Raw genomic sequence first — 19,782 nt, forward strand, 5'->3', positions numbered from 1 at the left:
GGCCCAATGCCCTATTAACTGACTTTACATTGGTGTTTCCATTTTTTTGTCCACTACCTGTACCTTAATAATTGTATATTAACATTAATCAAAAGATATGACATGACTTGCCTGATTGATTCTGACAGCCCTCAGTGGGGATAACCGCGGCTTCATACTTAGTCTGGGTGTTTAGATGTCTTGTGCTGGCTTTTTTAGGTTTTTTGATAAACCATCGTGACACTGAATAAGCAGTAAACTGGGCGAAGCTGCAAAGCAAGTGAAGGGGATGCTTGATAGTAATTTCAGAAAGACTGCGCTTACTAGCACTTGGATTCAAAGGGGCTTTGTAGACTACTATGTGGAGTCTTGAGTGCAAATATCTGGAAGATGCTTTAATTTAGATGCTTATGAGCAGGTGAGTTTATTAAGGTAGCTTAATCTGCTGTGCATACATTGAAATTAGTTTAGTTTGTTTGATTACGATGTTGCTGCATTCTATTGGCATATTAATTAAATTCAGTGTAAGGGCCTTATCCATAGTCATATTACAGTAGCAGGCTCTAATAAACCAGCATAATAAATTCGAACTTTGCGTATGTTTTTTGGGGCCTGAGTTCTAGCTTTAGTTTTTTTGACATAAATCTATATGACATTTTAAATTAGAAGTGTTTCCTTATCGGAGGCTATTTTATAATGCTGCCAAACGCTTTGAAGCAAACGTGTTTATTAAATCATTGAAATTTCGAAAATGAGCTATAGTTCTACTCAGATGTGAGTTGCACATGATTTGCAACTTCGAACGGACCACGGAAACAATGGGGGTACCAGGAAAATAATAAAGTTTAATATCTCTTAATACATTTTTTTAAAATTATTATTTATACATTGTGTCTAATTGTATAATGCATTCGTGTGAGTAATGCAATAACATTGTATTCAGAGTACTGTATTTATCACAGTTAAAAAAAAAAAAAAAACTAATAATGGTGTCCTGTTCCCTTGGCTGCACAAATTCAGTCCAGTTTTTCAATTGTAAAGTTTCATTTCAGTTTTGCCGAAAACCAGCTGGATGTCAGAAACAGCTGAAAGAGTTGATAAAAAACCGAACCGATCATAACCGACTTGTATCCCTTCTCTGAACCAAAGATTTACACAAAAATATATAACATTATTTATTAATTTGTCTTATGTGAACATTTTTTTTTTCAAAATGGTTGCTTTAAATAAAATGTAATTATAGGAATATTTAATCATGAAATTTCACTTTAGTTGTACTGGCTCTATTGCTGACTCATTGGTAATCTAGAAACTTTCTAGAGGTGTCAGGTGTGACACAGGCTTTTAATACTGAGATGACCATGCTGAGTTTGGAGAAGTAATTTTTTGTGTTTAGACCATACGGTGTATAGTGGAAATGTTCCAAGTTACTTTACATCTGTTAGAGAACTCAACCTATGTATGCACTAAGATCAAATGATGCGCTTACTTTTAAAATTCCTAAATTTAAGCTCTAATTTAGATGCTTATGATGCTAATTTAAAAATAAATAAATAAATAAATATTATTTCTTAGCAGACGCCCTTATCCAGGGCGACTTACAAGATATCACATTATTTTTACATACAATTACCCATTTATGCAGTTGGGTTTTTACTGGAACAATCTAGGTAAAGTACCTTGCTCAAGGGTACAACAGCAGTGTCCCCCACTGGGGATTGAACCCATGACCCTCCGGTCAAGAGTCCAGAGCCCTAACCACTACTCCACACTGCTGCCCTAAGCTCCACACTCCACACTGCTGCCCACACTGCTGCTCCACACTAAGCTCTAATATGGGCCAGCGTGCCTTTGTATATCAGGCATCTCATCTTTGGAATGAATTGCCTTCGAACATAAAAACGGCCTCTTCACAATACCAGGGTTGCAAATCATGTAAATATTGACTACGACCAGGATCTTGTAAATTCAAATAGTTTTACTTGTTTATGCTTTTATTTATAGACATTTTTTTAATGATTATTATTATTTATTTATTAGCAGACCCCCTTATCCAGGGCAACTTACAATTGTTACAAGATATCACATTATGTTTAACATACACATTACATTATTTTTTACACAGCAGCAGTGTCCCCCATCTGGGATTGAACCCACAACCCTCTCGTCAAGAGTACAGAGCCCTAACCACTACTCCACACTGCTGCCCTCCACACTGCTGATTGTTTGAACTGTTTTTGTCCTGTTTTAAATGATTTATTGATTTTATAATGTTGTTCCTTAATGCCTTCTCTTGCCAGGACCCCCTTGAAATGAGTTGTATATCTCAAGGGTTCTAGTCTGGTTAAATAAATACATTTGAATTTGACCCCTCTGTTTAAAACTAGACTGACTGCTTTTGTGTGTGCTTGTGTTTTTTTTCTTCTCTTTACCCAGACAATGGGGAATTCGTACGCTGGGAAACTGAAATCAACTCGCTTTGAAGAGGCTCTTCACAATTCCATCGAGGCATCTCTCCGCTCTAACAGTGTCATCCCTCAACCTGTGTTTTCTCAGCTCTACCTTGAACAGCAAACTCTTAACTTGGAAGGTACTGTAACATCACTGAGCTGGGACTAAAGCTAAAGATTCTCATATGTTAGACAGGAGTTCATTGTGAAAACAAAATATAGTCACTTTTTGTATATGGTTAATTACTGTGGATTTGTGAGACATGTTAGGTCATGGCTCTAGATACCAGAATACATAATTCAAGTTATTGTTATAATTTTTAACGGAACTGTGCTCTGTGAATGATAGTGAGGCATGTGTATAATAGGCTAGCTCAGTAGACGAGTTAAGAGACTTTTGGTTGCTTCATCAGATGTCAAGCCAAAGATTGAGGAGATGGACAAGGAGCTTTCCCTACATTACCCAGAGAGGGGTAACCACAAGCTTCTGAATGAACAGGTCACCAACGAAGTGGACCAAGAAGAGGAGGATGAAGATGAAGACATGTCAGAAAGCAATAGCCCTCCAATCCCCTACATGGAGAAACCAGCCCCTGAAGGGTCTTGCACTGTGGATGGTAACTACGAAACCAGAATTGATTCATATGTCTTAGTTTCTCTTTCTTTTCTTTCTAAATGGATGCTATGGCTTATTAGATGTATCATACAACTGGGAATTACATTTCAGTTTAGCCACAAGCTCACAGCATGACCTTTGGAAAACCATTGATTTGATTGCCCTGCATCTAGGGTTTAAAACAGCTGTGAAAACACAGAGATGTGTCTTGGTTGGATTATCCTTGAGAAGTGTCTACCCATCTCCCTGTGTTTCAGTGCTTTTCAAAAGCACATTTTCTCACCTGCAGACAACTTGTACCACTCGGTGTAACTGAAGGACACAATGGTCTAAGGATTTGCCCAAGTGGACACAGTGAATGCATAGATGAACAGGGATTTTAACTCAAGATCTCCAGCTCTTTGTTCTGTGTTTGACCATTTACAAACTCATTCCTCAAATTAGTCATTCAAATAAGGCACAAATAAAGCCACCCCATGCAGTGATTGCATTTTTTTGGGGTTGTGTTGCCACATTGATCTTCCTTTGCATGCCTCTTTGCAGGTTTCTGTCAGGCTGGTAGGGACTTGCGGCTGGTTTCTGTGAGTATGGAGCAGATTGAAGTCCCGGCAGGGTTCGAGTTGGTTGGTGCCAAGTCACCAAACATCTCCGAGCACATACTTGTCTGTGCAGTAGACAAAAGGTTCCTGCCGGACGACAATGGAAAAAATGCACTTTTAGGTGAGTCTTTGATGGGCATTGATGTCAAATGGTTCCCTTTGTTACATAATCTCTGGTTATTATGTTTAAATATTAATCAACTATGCAAATAAAAAATAAAAAATACAAAACCATTCTAGTTCACTTAATTATTAACAATCATTGGTCAGGTAAACTGGGACTTACTTATGAAGCAGAGATTAAATATTAAAATGCTGTGTAGTTGTCGGGTAAAAATAAGAAATAGGCCATTAATGTTTTATCCCAATAAACGCTGCCTTTTTAATATTGATCAGCTGATAGTTCAGATATAATGACAGATGTGATTCTTTGTATTTATCCAGCTGGGGGGATTAGACCTATTGGCCCTCTTACTCACTTTACTGCATACAAATAAAAATACCTTGAAATGAGGTCCCCAATAAATCAACTTTTAGAGCAACAGTATTAGGATCTCTATATCATTAAAGTAGGTTATAAAAACGTGCGTTAATTTTTTATATTATTATTTTATTTTAAACAGGATTTTCAGGAAATTGTGTAGGCTGTGGAGAGAAAGGATTCCGCTACTTCACAGAGTTTTCAAACCACATCAACCTTAAACTGGCCACCCAGCCAAAGAAGCAGAAGCACTTAAAGTATTACCTGGTGAAGAACTCTCAGGGTGCTTTGTCTAAAGGACCGCTCATCATCTGGAAAGGTATTGACATCGCTCTGCAAAGTGTCCTTGCGCCCACCTGCTTGCATATTTTTTTTTTTGCATACTGCTAAATCGTAACAAGTAGTATAAAGTTGGCTAAATATCACAAAAAAAATCATACTCACTTACGTGGCTGTCTAATATCCTTTTTACTTTAAAATACAGTTCCACAGTAATAATATGGGTACTGGTATACTAATAAACTACACTTTTTTTTTTTTTTATAAATTTAGTCGTTGCCAATTATTTTTATTATTTTCTCCCAATTTCGAATGGCCAATTATTTTATTATGCTCAGCTCACCGCTACCACCCCTGCGCTGTCTCGGGAGGGTGAAGACCGACACACATTGTCCTCCGAAGCGTGTGCTGTCAGCTGACCGCTTTTTTTCACACTGCGGACTCACCATGCAGCCACCCAAGAGCTACAGCGTCGGAGGACAACGCAGCTCTCGGACAGCTTACAGACAAGCCCGCAGGCGCCCGGCCAGACTACAGGGGTCGCTGGTGCGTTGTGAGCCGAGAACACCCTGGCCGACCTAACCCTCACTCCCCCGGGCGACGCTCGGCCAATTGAGCGCAGTCCCCTGGGAGCTCCGTCCTCGGTCGGCTGTGGAATAGCCTGGATTCGAACTCGTGACGTCCAGACTATAGGGCACATCCTGCACTCTACGCAAGTGCTTTACTGGATGTGCCACTCGGGAGCCCCAACTACAGATTTCTTAACATAGAAATACATGTAGACAGATGTATGTAATAACTAAGCATTTAACTATATATATAATTAATTATCACTTTTTCGTCATTAGAATGTAAAACAAGACAGTCAGCAGGCTTGTCATTTGTTAAACCAAGTTCTTCAAGGTCCCCAACTATGAGTCAAGAAAACGGAGGAAGTAACGGCTGCAGTTCGTCCTTCATTCACACAGGTGTGTTTTTATGTGGATCTGGATAGATCAAGATATGGATCACATATATAAACTGCCAGCATTTCCATACAGGAAAGACACCAAATACACTGTCCTGACAACAGGGACTCTCTTACAGCAGACTCTCCATCCAGTCGGACACAGACGTCCTCCACGGTCAGCTTGTATGGAAGTTTGGACATGTCCAGAGATCGCAGCCTTGCGAAACCTCCAGCTGTGTCCTCGCAGCTTGTGACAAAGAATCAAGCCACAGGTTAGACTCCTTACTCGTAAGCTTTCCATGATACATTATAAGTTAGATTCTGAAAGCCATTTACTCCAAATTGCTATTAGAACAGTTTTTTCAGATAGCAGAAATGCACCCAATAATGTTACCAACACAGAAATAAACAACTCTGACATTTAATGTAGGGGCTTGTGGTTTGTCTAAAATTGTTTATTTAGAAATGCAAATTACGTTTTTTTACTTTCAGACCAAAAATGCACTGATAACGATTTGGAGTAAATAGCTATGAGAATTTAGCCCTGTCTTGCTCTTGCATTGACCATACCTTGCTGTAATCCTTGTTTACCGACTTAAGCTCAGTTAACATTATTTGTCTGTGTAGAAAACAAACAGGGCCTTTTATATATTGTATAACAGCAAAGTGCTGCCGGAAGCCCTCTTTTCAAGCTCTTCTTTGTAAAAACAATTTTGTAATCGATGATGGTTGTCGGGTCGTGGAAGCACTTGGTTGCTGCCTAGCAACACCAAAAGCCATTCATAATGACTTTAATGGATTCTCAAGGCTGTTTCCCTTGATCTGCACCTGCTATTTCCAAGAGAGTCCTATTGACAAGCCAGGTCATCAACAGAAGACAGATGCAGTCAACTTAACAGTTCCCAATCAATAGTAAACATAAGAAACAGCAGTAGTCCCTAATCGATTGTCTCTTACCACAAAGCAATCAATCAATCAGCAGGCATTTTTAAAGATTTCTTGTGTTCCTTACTTCCAATGTCAATTAATTCTTCTATGTAATTATACAATGGAATACCTGCATGTGTTTTTCTGTTAGCTTTTCTATAAATGTAGGGATTTTTGTGTCTTTAATTAGATAAACTACCATGGTGCAAATACCAATGCTAGATTCTAAATTGCTATAAGAATGTTGGTATGCTTTTTTATTCTTTTTTTTAAATAGTAATAAAAAAGCAGTAAATGCCCTTTCCCTCCATTTAACCAGCTATTCCAGTTACCTGCTTTGAAGCCGTTTGATCTGTACATTTCCATCACGATATTGAGGTTGTTGTTATTATAATTATGTATTGTTATTTTGTAATTTTTACTATTTTACTGTAGACTTCTTTCTGTTTTAACCGACATGTAAAGTGCTTTGAGATACTTAGGTATGAAAGGCACTATACAAATAAATACAATTGAATTGACATTCATTATGAATTGTTTACTTAGTTTTTTTTTGCTTACAAAGTAAAAAAAGAATGTATGAATCAGTTCCTGTGTGTGTGTGTTCAGCTCCTGCTGCAGCACGTGCTAATGGCTCTGCTAACGGGTTGAGTAAAAGCGGAAAGGCTGGCATGTCCATCTCATCACAACCTCCTCAATTGGCAGCTCATTCCACCTCACACAGTCCTGGCTACAGCGCTGCAGACCCAGGTGAGCCTTCCCCTTTTCGAGTGTAGCCTATTGTGCACTTATTTAATATAGTGTAATTAGTATTAATATACATATGTTTTGGGGGGCTCCCGAGTGGCGCATCCAGTAAAGGCGCTCCGCGTGGAGTGCAGGATGTGCCCTATAGTCTGGACGTCGCGAGTTTGGGTCCAGGCTATTCCTTTGCCGACTGAGGACGGGAGCTTCCAGGGGGCGGCGCTCAATTGGCCGCACGCCGCCCGGGGGGAGGGAAGGTTAGGTCGGCCAGGGTGTCCTCGGCTCACCGCGCACCAGCGACCCCTGTAGTCTGGCCGGGCGCCTGCGGGCTTGCCTGTAAGCTGCCTGAGAGCTGCGTTGTCCTCCGACGCTGTAGCTCTTGGGTGGCTGCATGGTGAGACCGCAGTGTGAAAAAAAGCAGTCGACTGACGGCACATGCTTCGGAGGATAGCGTGTGTTCGTCTTCGCCCTCCCGAGTCAGTGCAGGGGTGGTAGCGGTGAGCTGAGCCTGAAAATAATTGGTCATTTCAAATTGGGGAGAAAATAATAAAAAATAATTGGCAATGATTAAATTATTAAAAAATATATAAATATATATATATATATATATATATATATATATATATATATACACATATGTTTGTTTTTTATCTAAGCAGTTCTCTAACTCTTTCTCCCACCTCATTGCTTCCCAGCAGCAATGAGCTCCGGACCTCCTAAGAAAAGGCATCGCAGCTGGTACCCTGGATCTCCAGTGCCGATTCCTGCTGCAGCGGTCCCTGTTCCTGCAATCCACCCTGTAGCCCGATCATCAGGTAATGCCACATGGGAGCCACTCTATTACAACACTTTCCAGTGTTCCAGCTCTGTAGGGCTTACGCTGCTGAGACCACATGTTTGCCCATCCGGCAAGCTGTTGAACCGAGTAATTCAAATATAAATAAAGCTTACCTACCCTCAGTCCTCCTAATGCTCATTTTATATGTACAGATGTGCTTGACCTGGGCAGGTATTGAACCTGTGACCTCTCAAGCCAGAGGGTCCCTATGTTAATAACTTGGATAATTGGTCAACTACAGTGCTGTTGGCACAAAAAAAACTCCCTATTCTGTGTTGCTTTTGGTTGTGGCTAGGGGTTTCCATGGAAACTAGGTCATTTTTGAGTACAGCAGCAAATTTAAGTCACATTGGTCTCAAGGGATTTCGGGATAATGAGAGAACAACTCTGTTCACAATCACTTCAATGTAAGATGCGAACTAACAGTGGTATAAGCCAGTGGTTTTAAACCTTTTCATTTCAATTACCAGTGTTTCCAGCAGGGACCACCAGGTGTACCAGTAACTATGTAATCTTAAGACCTACCCCATTACAACCAGGTTTGTGTCTGTACTCGCTTGTTTGTTGCCTCATTCTGCTGAATGGTTAATCTGTTCATGAACTCCGCATATTTATATTTTTAATATTTTGCAAGTGTTGTGTATGGAATTGGTGACTGCACCTTTAATTGTGTAGAGTTGTACAGTAATATGGAGACAGCATGCTGCAGCTGCCATGCTCCGTGTTAGTGACGTCCTGATCTGACAGCATGCAACACAGACAGCTCTCATGGTTTACCTTTTATTCTTCACTAAAAACAAGTTTAAATTACAGTGAGTTAATTCTGCTATATTTACGATTTTAAATACACCACAGCAAGCACATTGTGCGAATGAAAATATATGTGAGAGCTAAATTTAGTAAATGGCGTTTTTTTTGGTTGTTTGTTTACTGCAATCACGTAAGCTGCAGTACATAGTACACTTCCTAATTACAGTATTTCTGTGTGTTCTGCTGCTGCTGCCACATTTTTTAAATGGTCAGTTTGAGAAATAAACTTGGTTTTCCCTGCTTTAGTACAAAACTGACGCTTAATACTGTTTTACATAATGGTAACGGTGCTCATAAATTACTGTTCCTGCTTCTTTGGCTGAAGAGATATTATCAGGTCGTCTGGAATCAATTGTGCAATTAAATCATACTTAAACTGCTGACGGTAAACAATGTAACTAAGTCTATTGTATCTGGGATGCAAGACGCAACAGACGTGTTGACTCAAAAAATTTAGTCACTCTACGATTTGATTGGCGAAAGATAACATTGGTTTATTGGACATTTTTGTCTATGACCCCTAAAAAACAGGTGTTAAAATAGTTTTTTGTTGTTGCATTTGTAACAGACTGGAGCCATGCATCATAATTTATCATTTCTCTGTGATTCAGTAGTACAAACAGATTGATACATTACGATGGTGCAATTGAGGGAGCATTGTGTTTTGAGGAATCATATCGTCATAAAAGAACTGTCGATGCGTACCAGCGGCAAGCCTGTCGCATACCAGTAAAGGTACGCGTACCACAGGTTGAAAACCACTGGCATAAGCAATAGCACTCAGGTCTATCTAGGGGCCTTGATTACTCGGGTTTGTGTGTGTGGATGTATACATAACACTGGCTCTCGTTTGTCTTGTAACAGTTTTTTATTCTATTGTTTTTAAAATCTCAGGTCCCAAATGGCTCCCATTTTATCTATCCACTCCTTCCTACATTTCATTGGCTTGACACACAATCTGAGGCACAGTTTTTGTACATTCAGAGAAATGTAGATTTTGCAAGACAATAAGTATTTATTTATTTATTTTTTCACCACTTTTACTTGGGAACATTTGCCAGGACTAGCAGAAAATGCTTTTTTTTCTTCTAAACATCACAGTGTATTCAGATTTTTAAAAAGCATAAGATAAACGCTGATGGGCCCTTGTAAGATATGCTTTTAATCCCATTATTGACTCAGGAAATGTTTTATAAGACTCCTCTTCTGATAATTATCCTAATCACCACACCTCACAGGGAAGTATAAGTAGATTCATTGATCAAAGGGACCCTTCCACTGCATTATAATATTTATGCCATCATTTATTTATACTGTGATGATCAGGACTTTCTAGCTCACTAGCATTGTTTTCCTGTGTTTTTGTTGTCCTCGCAGAGCCACTGTTGTCGGCCCCTGCTCCTCAACCCATGGTGTCTGGGGTCTTGCAGCCTCAGGCCATTCCCGCAGCAGAGACTGTGATTGTACCTGAGAATCTGCTCAACAGCTCGGGAGTCAGACCAGTTATTCTCATTGGTAAGAGTGTGAATTAACTTTTACACTTCAGGTTCTCACATTGACTTCTTCACCCCAGGTCCCCCCAAACATGTCATGTATTAATATTATTTTTATAGTAAACCATTTTTCAATTTTGTAAAAAAAAAAAAAAAACAGGTTCTAGATAGCATGTGTGTTTATGGGTGGGAGTTGCCTAAGAATTCTTCTTCAGTTTAAAATCCCCTTTAAAGTAGCAACAAGAATGTCAAAACTCTTCTGCTCTCCTTTCCTTTACATTTTACAGCCAATCTCCAGAAGAACTTTCTGCCTGGAGAAAAAAAAAATACAATATAAATAGTATTTGTCATCCTCCTATAGCAAGTGTGGGGTGAAGGGGTCTTTAGAGAGTGGCAATTGGAAACCATGTATACCAATTAACCCTGAAGCCAGACTACGCCACTGAAGGTATTACGCCTTCAGAATTTACCAGATCACTCAAAATACACAGGTTCGTTATATAGGGCAATTAAAACACTATATTGGAAAAAGACAAGGAGCGACAAACAAGAGATAAAAGTATAACACTTTATTTATGAAACACGGGTTCTGTTAAAAGATCACATGCATGATTAAAATACAGAACTCACAATAGCAGGCAAGTAACAAGAGTATATTACAATTAACATCAATGAAATAATCAAAAATCAGGTTTCAAAACAGGTAGGCTACAATTACCAGCAATGGGATAATTAGAAACTGAATTCAGTGCAAATACAATTAGCATCAATGAAACAGTTGAAGATTGAATTTCATACAGAAAATTGTACAGTTAAACAGACAGCTCATAGAATCAGGACAATTGTGGTAAAACAAGTAATTAGTACACTAAAGAATTAAACATAATACTACAACCAAATAACTGGTACACTCCAAACCAAATGAATATCACACAAAATAATAATAATTCACCCAAACAAAAATAACCCACAATACAGCCGATCACTCTCCAGTAACATTGTTACCAGTATTACTCTCATTCAATGAGAATACAGATTAGCATGGGGTAATATAGTAAGCACTGAATTACTCGAGTTCACTCTAACCCAATATAACACCAATCAATCCCCTTTAAGTAGCCTAAGCTAAGCAAGTGCACATTTTCCTTCCTAACGGGCAGCGTGCAAGGCTCCGGGAATACAGACGCACACAACTCAACTCAAAACGTTTATAAGATTAACTCCCATAAGGACTGTCAAATACCACATCAGCCCAAAGTTTTCACACAGCAGGTACAGGTTGATTACAACCACAGACTGCTTAACAGCTATATAAACTGCACGCAACAGTTTAGACCAAAAGAAAGCTAAAAACGATTATACTACCTCCATTCACGGGGCATGCTCACAAACAAACGCATGAAGCCTTGCATCTCCCGTGTCTCAGTTTACACGGCCCTTTAAATGGTAACGAGGTGAAACGATTTATCCAATTGAATGCAGTTAATCAATTACACCTGCCACATTCTCTCAGTGATGAAACTCACTTAACAGGTAGCACCCGCTACACTCCTTAAGACTGTGTCTGCGGCCAGTGGAATGGAGCTGTTGCTGTTCGGAGGAAGATTAAAGGTGAATGTGCAGGGCTGTGATTAACAGCTGTTTCGTGTCATTTTGTTTTAATTCAGGTTATGGCACTTTACCGTATTTCTATGGCAACGTGGGAGATATAGTGGTTAGCCCACTACTGGTGAACTGCTACAAGAACCCCCAGCTGAATGGCAAGACTTTGGAGAAGCTCGGCATGGCTAGCAGCCAGTTACTGAGTGTGGAGAGTATGATCTTATTGACCCTGCAGTATCTGGTTAGATTAGGTAAGTAGCGAGCACTGCAAAGCCTCAATGGATAATGCCCCCCATACAACCAGCGATGTTGGTCTTTACTACAGAAGAAGGCAGTCTGGATTAACAGACTTGTTTAATATCTCACAATGCTTTGGGTTTTGGGTTTCATGATCTTGCTTATGGACTGGAAGTCTTAGGCAGGATTAAAACAGTTTGTTTCCGCTTTTAGCTGCTAGAAATTTTGTCAGGGCTTGCAATGTTTTTTTTATTCTTCTTCCCCAAAGTTATTTGCCATCTCCCACTTCCTCTAATGACAATCCTGTAAGCTCCATGGCTATTTTTAGGCATTCATCAATAGAAGGTGTGGTTAGTGACACCACCTTAGTTGCGTATTTGTATGCTCTCACTTCTATTCTCTCAGCCATTTTAAAGCACCTGATACACAGTAATATAATAATAAAAAATCCCAAATTATTAATGAACAATACTCTTTAACCACACCTTTAAAACTTGAAACTAGACACTTGTCCCGACTCCTGTAAAGTGTTGTTTATATCACCATGTTACCTGAGTTGCATTAAAATATTTAGAAGAATAAATCTCTTCTTCAGCTGGTTTGTTTGCTGTTGTTTGCAGGCTCGGATCAGATCCCACTGCGGGAGGAGTTTGAGCAGATCGTCCTGAAGGCCACGCAGGGGCTACTCCTGCAGGAGCGCTCGTCCCTGCTGCCCAGCACCGGCCTCCCCTCCTGCTACTCCGTCTCTCAGGCTCAGCTGCCCTGGCTGGCACGCCTCACCGCCAGCGTCTCCAGAGATTCTGTGCACGTCCTCGTAACTCTCAACTCCCTAGGGGAGGGCATTTCAGAGACGCTTCGTTCCCTTAGCGAGATCCCGCCTCAGCAGCGCCTGCCTGACTATGTTGTTGTAATCTGCACCTCCAAGATGCGAGGAAACGAGTTCTGTGTGCTGGTCCTGGGTAGGTGCCGAACAGGCTTATAAAAAAATATATGATTTGAACCATTAAAAGTGAATGCTTGGCAGTTGAAATATACATGCTGAAAAAAGGGTCATTTTTTTCCCTTTTAGTAAATGGTGTTTTTCCGGACCCTTTCTCTCTGTCTAAATCCAGGTCAGTATCAGTCGAGGGCACTCGCAGAGAGCACACTCACCACTAGCGAGTTCTTGAAAGAGATCAGTTATGAGCTGATCACCGGGAAAGTCAGCATCCTCGCTTCGCATTTCAAAACAACCTCGTTAGGTAAGTCAAAGCCTTTTTTTTTTACTTTACTTTTGCTCTTTGAATAAGTCTGGGCGCAGATATTCTTTTTTTTCTGTATTCCAGGAGATAATTTAGACAAGCAGCTGGAGCGGCTTCAGCAGAGGAGAGGCGATAAGGTTATTGTGCCTTTCCGAGGCGGTGTTCACGACTGCGTTCAGTCGCAGGAAGCTGCTGCCATGGTGCCAATGCAGGACACGGGTAAGACCTGGCTGAAAGTTTTTCTTTCTCCAACTTAAACATGTTTTGTAAATGGTGTTGAATTCCAATCCAGTAATGAATCATTTAGTAAAGTCCTGTCGTGTTTCTCCAGGCATTGGCAATGAAGTGTTCCAGATCTACGCTCCACAGCTGAATGTAGCCCGCAAGCTTTTATCCCAGGTGTGCTCCATAGCTGACTCGGGCAGCCAGAGCTTGGACCTGGGCCGCTTCTGCAAAGTGGACTTCATGATCCTGGTGCCTCCCTCCGAGGTCCTCTTCCACCAGACTGCACAGCGAGTCAGACAATCAGGTAAGCAGAAAGAGTGATACAGTTTGGGTGATACATATATTTTATACACTGTGTTCAAAATTTACATTCACCCTCCCTCAGGAACCTGACCTCTTTTTTTGGGCGGGGACTGGGTGGTTTAGTGAACTAATAACTTGATCTACTTACCCATGTAAGCAGCAAAAGAGACAAAACCGGTGGGACTTTAACGGTCTGCCAGCACTTCTCCAGTAAGAAGTTCTGAAACGTTTCTTGACCTCTTGCCTTTTCTCCTGTGCTGTTCTCTAGGAGTTCTGGTGGATCTGGGTCTCGAGGAAGCAGCCACCATCCACCAGAAAGCAGAAAAATGTGTTGTCCGGTTAGACAACGATGTTCACAGCAAGTTTGAGGCCTTCATGAGGAAAGTCAAGCAGAATCCGTATACCCTGTTTGTCCTGATTCACGACAATTCCCACGTCGATTTGACCAGGTACAATTTTGTAAGGAATGTTCTGCCAACTGTAGTTATCCTGTAACTACAAACGGTTAACAATAGACTACAACAGTGTCTACTGATATCTGTGCAGAAGCTGTTCTACGTTATACACACAGAACAAAACTTCAATACGACACAAGAGCACTCAGACCTGCAACTTGCAGCAAAAACAAGATCACTGCCTGAGCTTAAGGCACAAGTCAGCAGTGTGTGTGTTTGGCTAATTTGTTGTTTCCGTTCTCCCCCAGCTTGATCTCGGGGTCAGTGTCGCATGGAGAGCTGCAGGGCTTGGCTGACCGCGTCATTAACTGCAGGGAGACTCTGGAGTCGATGAATCTCCTGGTCCTGCAGGTCAGCTCCTTCCCTTTCACCCTGCAGACACAGCAGTCCCGGATTAGCGTTTACAACGAGGTGCACTGGCCACTGCGCGAGAGCAACGTAAGTGCAGCCCTGCCCTCCTCTTTAAACCGGAAGTCAACCTTGTTGTATGCCTTCCTGATGTGCCGATTTGTGATTCTCCTGTCTTTCTGTCTGACAGGAGGAGTCTGGTGCAGAGGAGCAGGTGTATTTTGGTCTGAACGACTACAGCAGGTCCCTGCGGTGGGGCATAGTGAGCCCTGTTCTGAGATGCGACGATGCCTTTGAAAAAATGGTGAACACCCTTTTGGAGAGGTAAATGGACTACATTTTCAAATATTGCCTTTTTAGTAACAGTTACCAGATTTAAGTACGTACGATTTAGCCTAGTTACACATAGCAGCAAATATAACTGCTTTGCACTGGGGTGGTATAGCCCTGGGGTGATATAGCCCTGTGGAAGAGGGTAAAATGACTAAACTTTGGGTAAACCCCGACCTCAGACTTTTCATGGACATATGTTGCAAGAGGTTTATCTGCATTCTGAGAAAATGCGAGTTAGTGGGATTTGTACATTTGTACAAGAACTAATGCACGCTACATATTGTCAGCACTGTGAATTATTAATCACAAGTTGAAGGAAAATGTAGGTCATGGTGACACAGCTTTTCATGGGTACTACCATGTGTTGGTAGCCATTTGTCTAATATTTAAACATTCATAGACATTTATCATGTCAAAAATGCAGCTTGTTGTGACCCATTGAGCTCAGTCATTGAGCTTAATTGTCCAAACCTCTGGAGCTTAGTTTTTGATTTCAATAAAAATGACTGTAGCTAAAAAACCAACATCTTAATTGAGCTCACAATGCTGAAGGCTTCATCTTCTATATAATCTACACATAATTTATCCAAATTATTTGTCCTGGGATTTCTCCTCAGAGTTTTATGCAAGGGTTGGCAGACACACAATATGTAATAATCAATGCTCTCGATGTCCTTTGCAGGTACCCACGGCTGCACAGTATGGTGATTCGCAGCTACCTTCTCATCCAGCAGTACACTGAGGCCATGATGGCCCTGACCTCCATGACCTCCCTGCGGGACCACACGACGCCCGAGACCCTGGGTATCTTAGATGACCTAATCGGCATGCCGGGCAGGGACAAGAGCGGCCGGGGCCACATGCTCATTATCCGTGTGCCCTCGCTGCAGCTGGCCATGCTGGCCAGGGAGAGGCTGGAGGAGATCCGTGACAAGCTGGGTCTCCAGTACCGCTTTGAGGTCATCCTGGGCAGCCCCTCCTCCGAGCTCTGCCTCACCAAGCACTTCATTACTAGGCTCAAGGTAAGGCCTTACTGTTCACAGAGGGGTGTCACGAACTAATGACAATAAGGATAAAAAAAAGTGCTGTGGGTCTTTATAGACTGGAGCAATATTTGAAGAATAGTTGTTGGTTATTTTATATGCAATATCTGTTCTGAAATACCAGGGTTTTAATGAACATTTTCATATAATGTTAAATGTTGATATGCGTATCGGTGTCCTCAATGCAGGATAATTTTAAATATGTTTGTATGTTATACTTTTCAGGAATACTTGGAAACTAGGCTGTGTTCTTTCCTATTTTTTCGGATCCATTTGAATTCCAAGTGTGTGTCTGAACACGGTATTTGTTGCGTTATTGCAGGCGTGGAGAGGCAGTGAAAGTGAAGACTGGGTTCCCCGCACCTATGAGGACCTGGAGGGACTGCCATGCATTGTGATTCTGACTGGAAAAGACCCACTCGGGGAAACATTTCCCAGGTCCTGACATTTATACCTCTTTTCTGCTGTACAATCAAGCCAGACCCGCTCTGAGCCAGCCTGGCATGGCTTAGGAGGAGCCTGGCTGTTTTTGCACTACGGAGCCTGAGCTGTGCAACTGACGTTACAATGAATGTCTCGAGTCGCATGTAGATGATGTGGTATTAAGAGACGCTGTATTTGAGCTCTGAATGGTGGATCCAGAGCTTATGGTTGTGTTTTTCTTTGTTTTTGTTCTTCATATATTAAGGGCCATCCGAAATGATCGACATTTTCGGAACGCGTACAAAGCATGCTTTGGAAAGGGGTGTCGAGGGCAGTGTGTTCTTTTTGATGAAGCTTGAAATATTCACATGCCTTCCTGCAAAAGTACTGTCAACACCATTTTTGTCACAGTTCATGATATTTTACTTTTATTTGAGAAAAAGGATCCTCTTTAGTTAGCACACATTACCTTTCCAGCTCATGAAAGTGTAATAGAAAGCAATGGAGCGTCAGAAAGCTCTGGTTATATTTCTCAACTTTTCTTGGGGCTATCAAGTTCCTTTATGATGCAATGTGGTTAACAATATCAGTGGATATCATGGGTGATCATTTGAATGGCAAATGGTACAGAAAGACACCACCACACAATTCAGTTAAAATACAATTACCGGATTCTGCCGAGTCGACGCCCTGGTTTGAACGATTGCCACCCCACCCCAACTTTTAGCTGAAAGTCAAATTTTGTTACATGGTATAATCCTGGGAGGCTGTGTGGTCCAGTGGTTAAAGAAAAGAGCTTGTACCCAGGAGATCCCCGGTTCAAATCCCAACTCACTCACTGTGTGACCCTGAGCAAGTCACTTAACCTCCTTGTGCTCCGTCTTTCGGGTGAGATGCTGTTGTAAGTGACTCTGCAGCTGATGCAAAGTTCACACACCCTAGTCTCTGTAAGTCACTTTGGATAAAGGTGTCTGCTAAATAAAAAAAAAAAAACACATGTAGGGTGAGGGCCTGGTGCTGTCAGGGTTTGGATGTGCAAGTAGAAAAGGGCTATTGGTAGCACACATTGGAGTTGTAGCTTCCATTTTGTAGCTGTAAATCTGAGGAAAGAAACATCTATATCTAAAATGTGTCCTTTGCTGTGCAGGTCCCTGAAGTACTGTGACCTGAGGCTAATCGACTCAAGCTACCTAACGCGCACAGCCTTGGAGCAGGAGATTGGGCTGGCGTGCAGTTACACATCACGGCTGGCTGCCCAGGAGCCCTTGGGGGCCATGGTCCTGCCAGAGCAAGATCAGGAAAAAGCCAACAGCAGTGAGAATGACTCAGAGGAGCTGCACATCGACCTGGAGAGACCGCAGAGCAATGGCAGCGCAGTCACTGGAACCTCAGGTCAGCCACTCTCACAGCACAAGAAGTGGGTCTGCTAGATGTGCTGCTTGGGTTCCAAAAGCTTTGAATGTGGGCTGAAACCCAAGGGAGTACAATAACGCGCTGTACCAGCCACCTAACCCTACAGCAAACCTTGTTTTAATTGTCTTTGAATAATAACCTTTCTATGTCGATACTTATCTTTCGCCGAGATGTGAATACGGAGTAATTGAGCTATGGCTGAGAATGACCCAGTCTTGTTGACATGTCTGTTTCAATTTTATCTTTTACTTCACATTATATTATTGCATGTCCTTAGAAACTATTTCTGATCTGGTCTTATATTGTTGTCTGCCAATATCTCAGGATGTTGCCATGGAGATTTTATTTTTCTACCCAATCAAAATGATGCTTCTGAATACACAGAACAAACTTAAAAAAAACATTAACTCACCTCATTTGGTTTACGCTTTTAATCTCTCTTTAAAATAGAGGAACAGTGTGTACATTAAATTAATAATAATGTGGCCTTTTATTCCCATAGTAGGCTCCATCACAGAGAATGGGGTGAGCTCTTCAAGTGCTATGGACAGCTCCCAGAAGACCTCCTCCTTTCTCACCTTTCAGAACATGACCAGCAGTTCTGCTGAGGAGGGGGCCTCTCGGACAGGCATGAAGCAGGAGTGTGACTCGCAGGGCAACCAGCCAGCCAGCAGCAGTGGCTCAGTCCCCCAGCCTTCCTCCTGTAGTGCCTCCACATCCTCCTCCTCCTCCTCCAACAACTCCCGGAGGCCTAGCCAGTCCACACGCGAGAGCTGGAGCCCCCCAGCTGCCCAGCCTCGCACCGTCATCCTGTCCCGGGCAGCCTACAACCTGCTGGGCAGCGAGAGCGCCGGCCAGCTGCACTCGTCCTCTCTGCTGCCCCACGCCGATGTATCCTGGAGCAGCCACCTGCGGCCCCGCTTCCATAGGGGCCTCAGCACAGAGGAGCAGTCCCTCTACTACCGCCAGTGGACCAGCGCCCGACAGCACCATGCCGACTGCAGCAACCAGGTCGGGCAAGAAGCCATCGGCTTCCACCCACGTCGTTTATTGCTGACTGGGCCGCCACAGGTGAGTTAACCTCCCAGAAATAGTTACAGCAGATAGATACAGGATATGTTCGTGATGTACATTGAAAACTTTGTTTTAGACATTATTTAGCTCACAAAGCTAAATCCCACCCCCAGAGGCCCTGCAAAATCAACAGGGACTTTTCGCCCCTTTGTACGGAGTGTTCCAAAGGCAACTTGCTAAGACTATGGGTTGTGCTTCAGGTGGGGAAGACGGGAGCGTACCTGCAGTTCCTGCGGATTCTGTTCCGCATGCTGATCCGCCTGCTGGAAGTAGACGTGTACAATGAGGAGGAGGTTGATGAGGGTGAGTGGAGTTGCTTTCGTAAGCGTGTACAGTAACTGCACTGACTTTTCAGAGCAAGAATATTTGGTAAAAAAGCTAATTATTATTATTTATTTCTTAGCAGACGCCCTTATCCAGGGCGACTTCCAATTGTTACAAGATATCACATTATTTTTTTATTTTTTTTACAAACAATTACCCATTTATACAGTTGGGTTTTTACAGGAGCAATCTAGGTAAAGTACCTTGCTCAAGGGGTACAGCAGCAGTGTCCCCCACCTGGGATTGAACCCACGACCCTCCGGTCAAGAGTCCAGAGCCCTAACCACTACTCCACACTGCTGATGCGTACAACAATTATTTTTTTCTTCCATGTTTTCAATTTGAATTGTTTTCAGATATCTCCGAAAGCAGCGAATTAACCCAACCATCCAACGATCAGTGGCCAGACATTGAAGTCATCAGCAATATGCCCTTTGACCTTCGCCCCCATGATCCAAAGTCCCGTCACACCAGTCCTGTGTACACAGAGAAACCGACCAAGTCTCTGCAAGGTCAGCTTGAAACGAAATCGCAGCTGCTCGGTTACAAGTAGCATAGTATAATAGTATATGTGCATTTGACAAACTTACTGTTTG

General features: G+C 42.1%; 1 protein-coding gene across 10 annotated transcripts in view; it reads left to right on the plus strand.

Moving 5' to 3' along the window:
• The window catches only part of LOC117395060 (GREB1-like protein), a 67,030-nt gene that overhangs the window by 39,186 nt on the left and 8,062 nt on the right, over positions 1–19,782 (plus strand). For 4 of the 10 annotated variants that reach the window (XM_033993910.3, XM_059015663.1, XM_033993911.3 and 1 more), the window contains exons 3-25: positions 2,416–2,569; positions 2,843–3,046; positions 3,589–3,765; positions 4,268–4,444; positions 5,253–5,372; positions 5,491–5,625; positions 6,890–7,030; positions 7,720–7,839; positions 10,050–10,187; positions 11,833–12,018; positions 12,625–12,963; positions 13,117–13,245; positions 13,330–13,464; positions 13,577–13,774; positions 14,042–14,222; positions 14,477–14,666; positions 14,767–14,900; positions 15,592–15,931; positions 16,275–16,390; positions 17,523–17,767; positions 18,291–18,859; positions 19,063–19,165; positions 19,543–19,698. In XM_033993910.3, coding sequence (XP_033849801.3) covers positions 2,419–2,569; positions 2,843–3,046; positions 3,589–3,765; positions 4,268–4,444; positions 5,253–5,372; positions 5,491–5,625; positions 6,890–7,030; positions 7,720–7,839; positions 10,050–10,187; positions 11,833–12,018; positions 12,625–12,963; positions 13,117–13,245; positions 13,330–13,464; positions 13,577–13,774; positions 14,042–14,222; positions 14,477–14,666; positions 14,767–14,900; positions 15,592–15,931; positions 16,275–16,390; positions 17,523–17,767; positions 18,291–18,859; positions 19,063–19,165; positions 19,543–19,698 — 4,384 coding nt within the window. In that variant the 5' untranslated portion in view covers positions 2,416–2,418. Of the gene's footprint in view, positions 1–2,415; positions 2,570–2,842; positions 3,047–3,588; positions 3,766–4,267; positions 4,445–5,252; positions 5,373–5,490; positions 5,626–6,889; positions 7,031–7,719; positions 7,840–10,049; positions 10,188–11,832; positions 12,019–12,624; positions 12,964–13,116; positions 13,246–13,329; positions 13,465–13,576; positions 13,775–14,041; positions 14,223–14,476; positions 14,667–14,766; positions 14,901–15,591; positions 15,932–16,274; positions 16,391–17,522; positions 17,768–18,290; positions 18,860–19,062; positions 19,166–19,542; positions 19,699–19,782 lie in introns of those variants that run through there. The other 6 variants (XM_059015656.1, XM_059015657.1, XM_059015687.1 and 3 more) reach the window with 6 other exon arrangements.

The sequence above is a fragment of the Acipenser ruthenus genome, chromosome 3, assembly GCF_902713425.1.
Source record: "Acipenser ruthenus chromosome 3, fAciRut3.2 maternal haplotype, whole genome shotgun sequence".
Taxonomy (NCBI): domain Eukaryota; kingdom Metazoa; phylum Chordata; class Actinopteri; order Acipenseriformes; family Acipenseridae; genus Acipenser; species Acipenser ruthenus.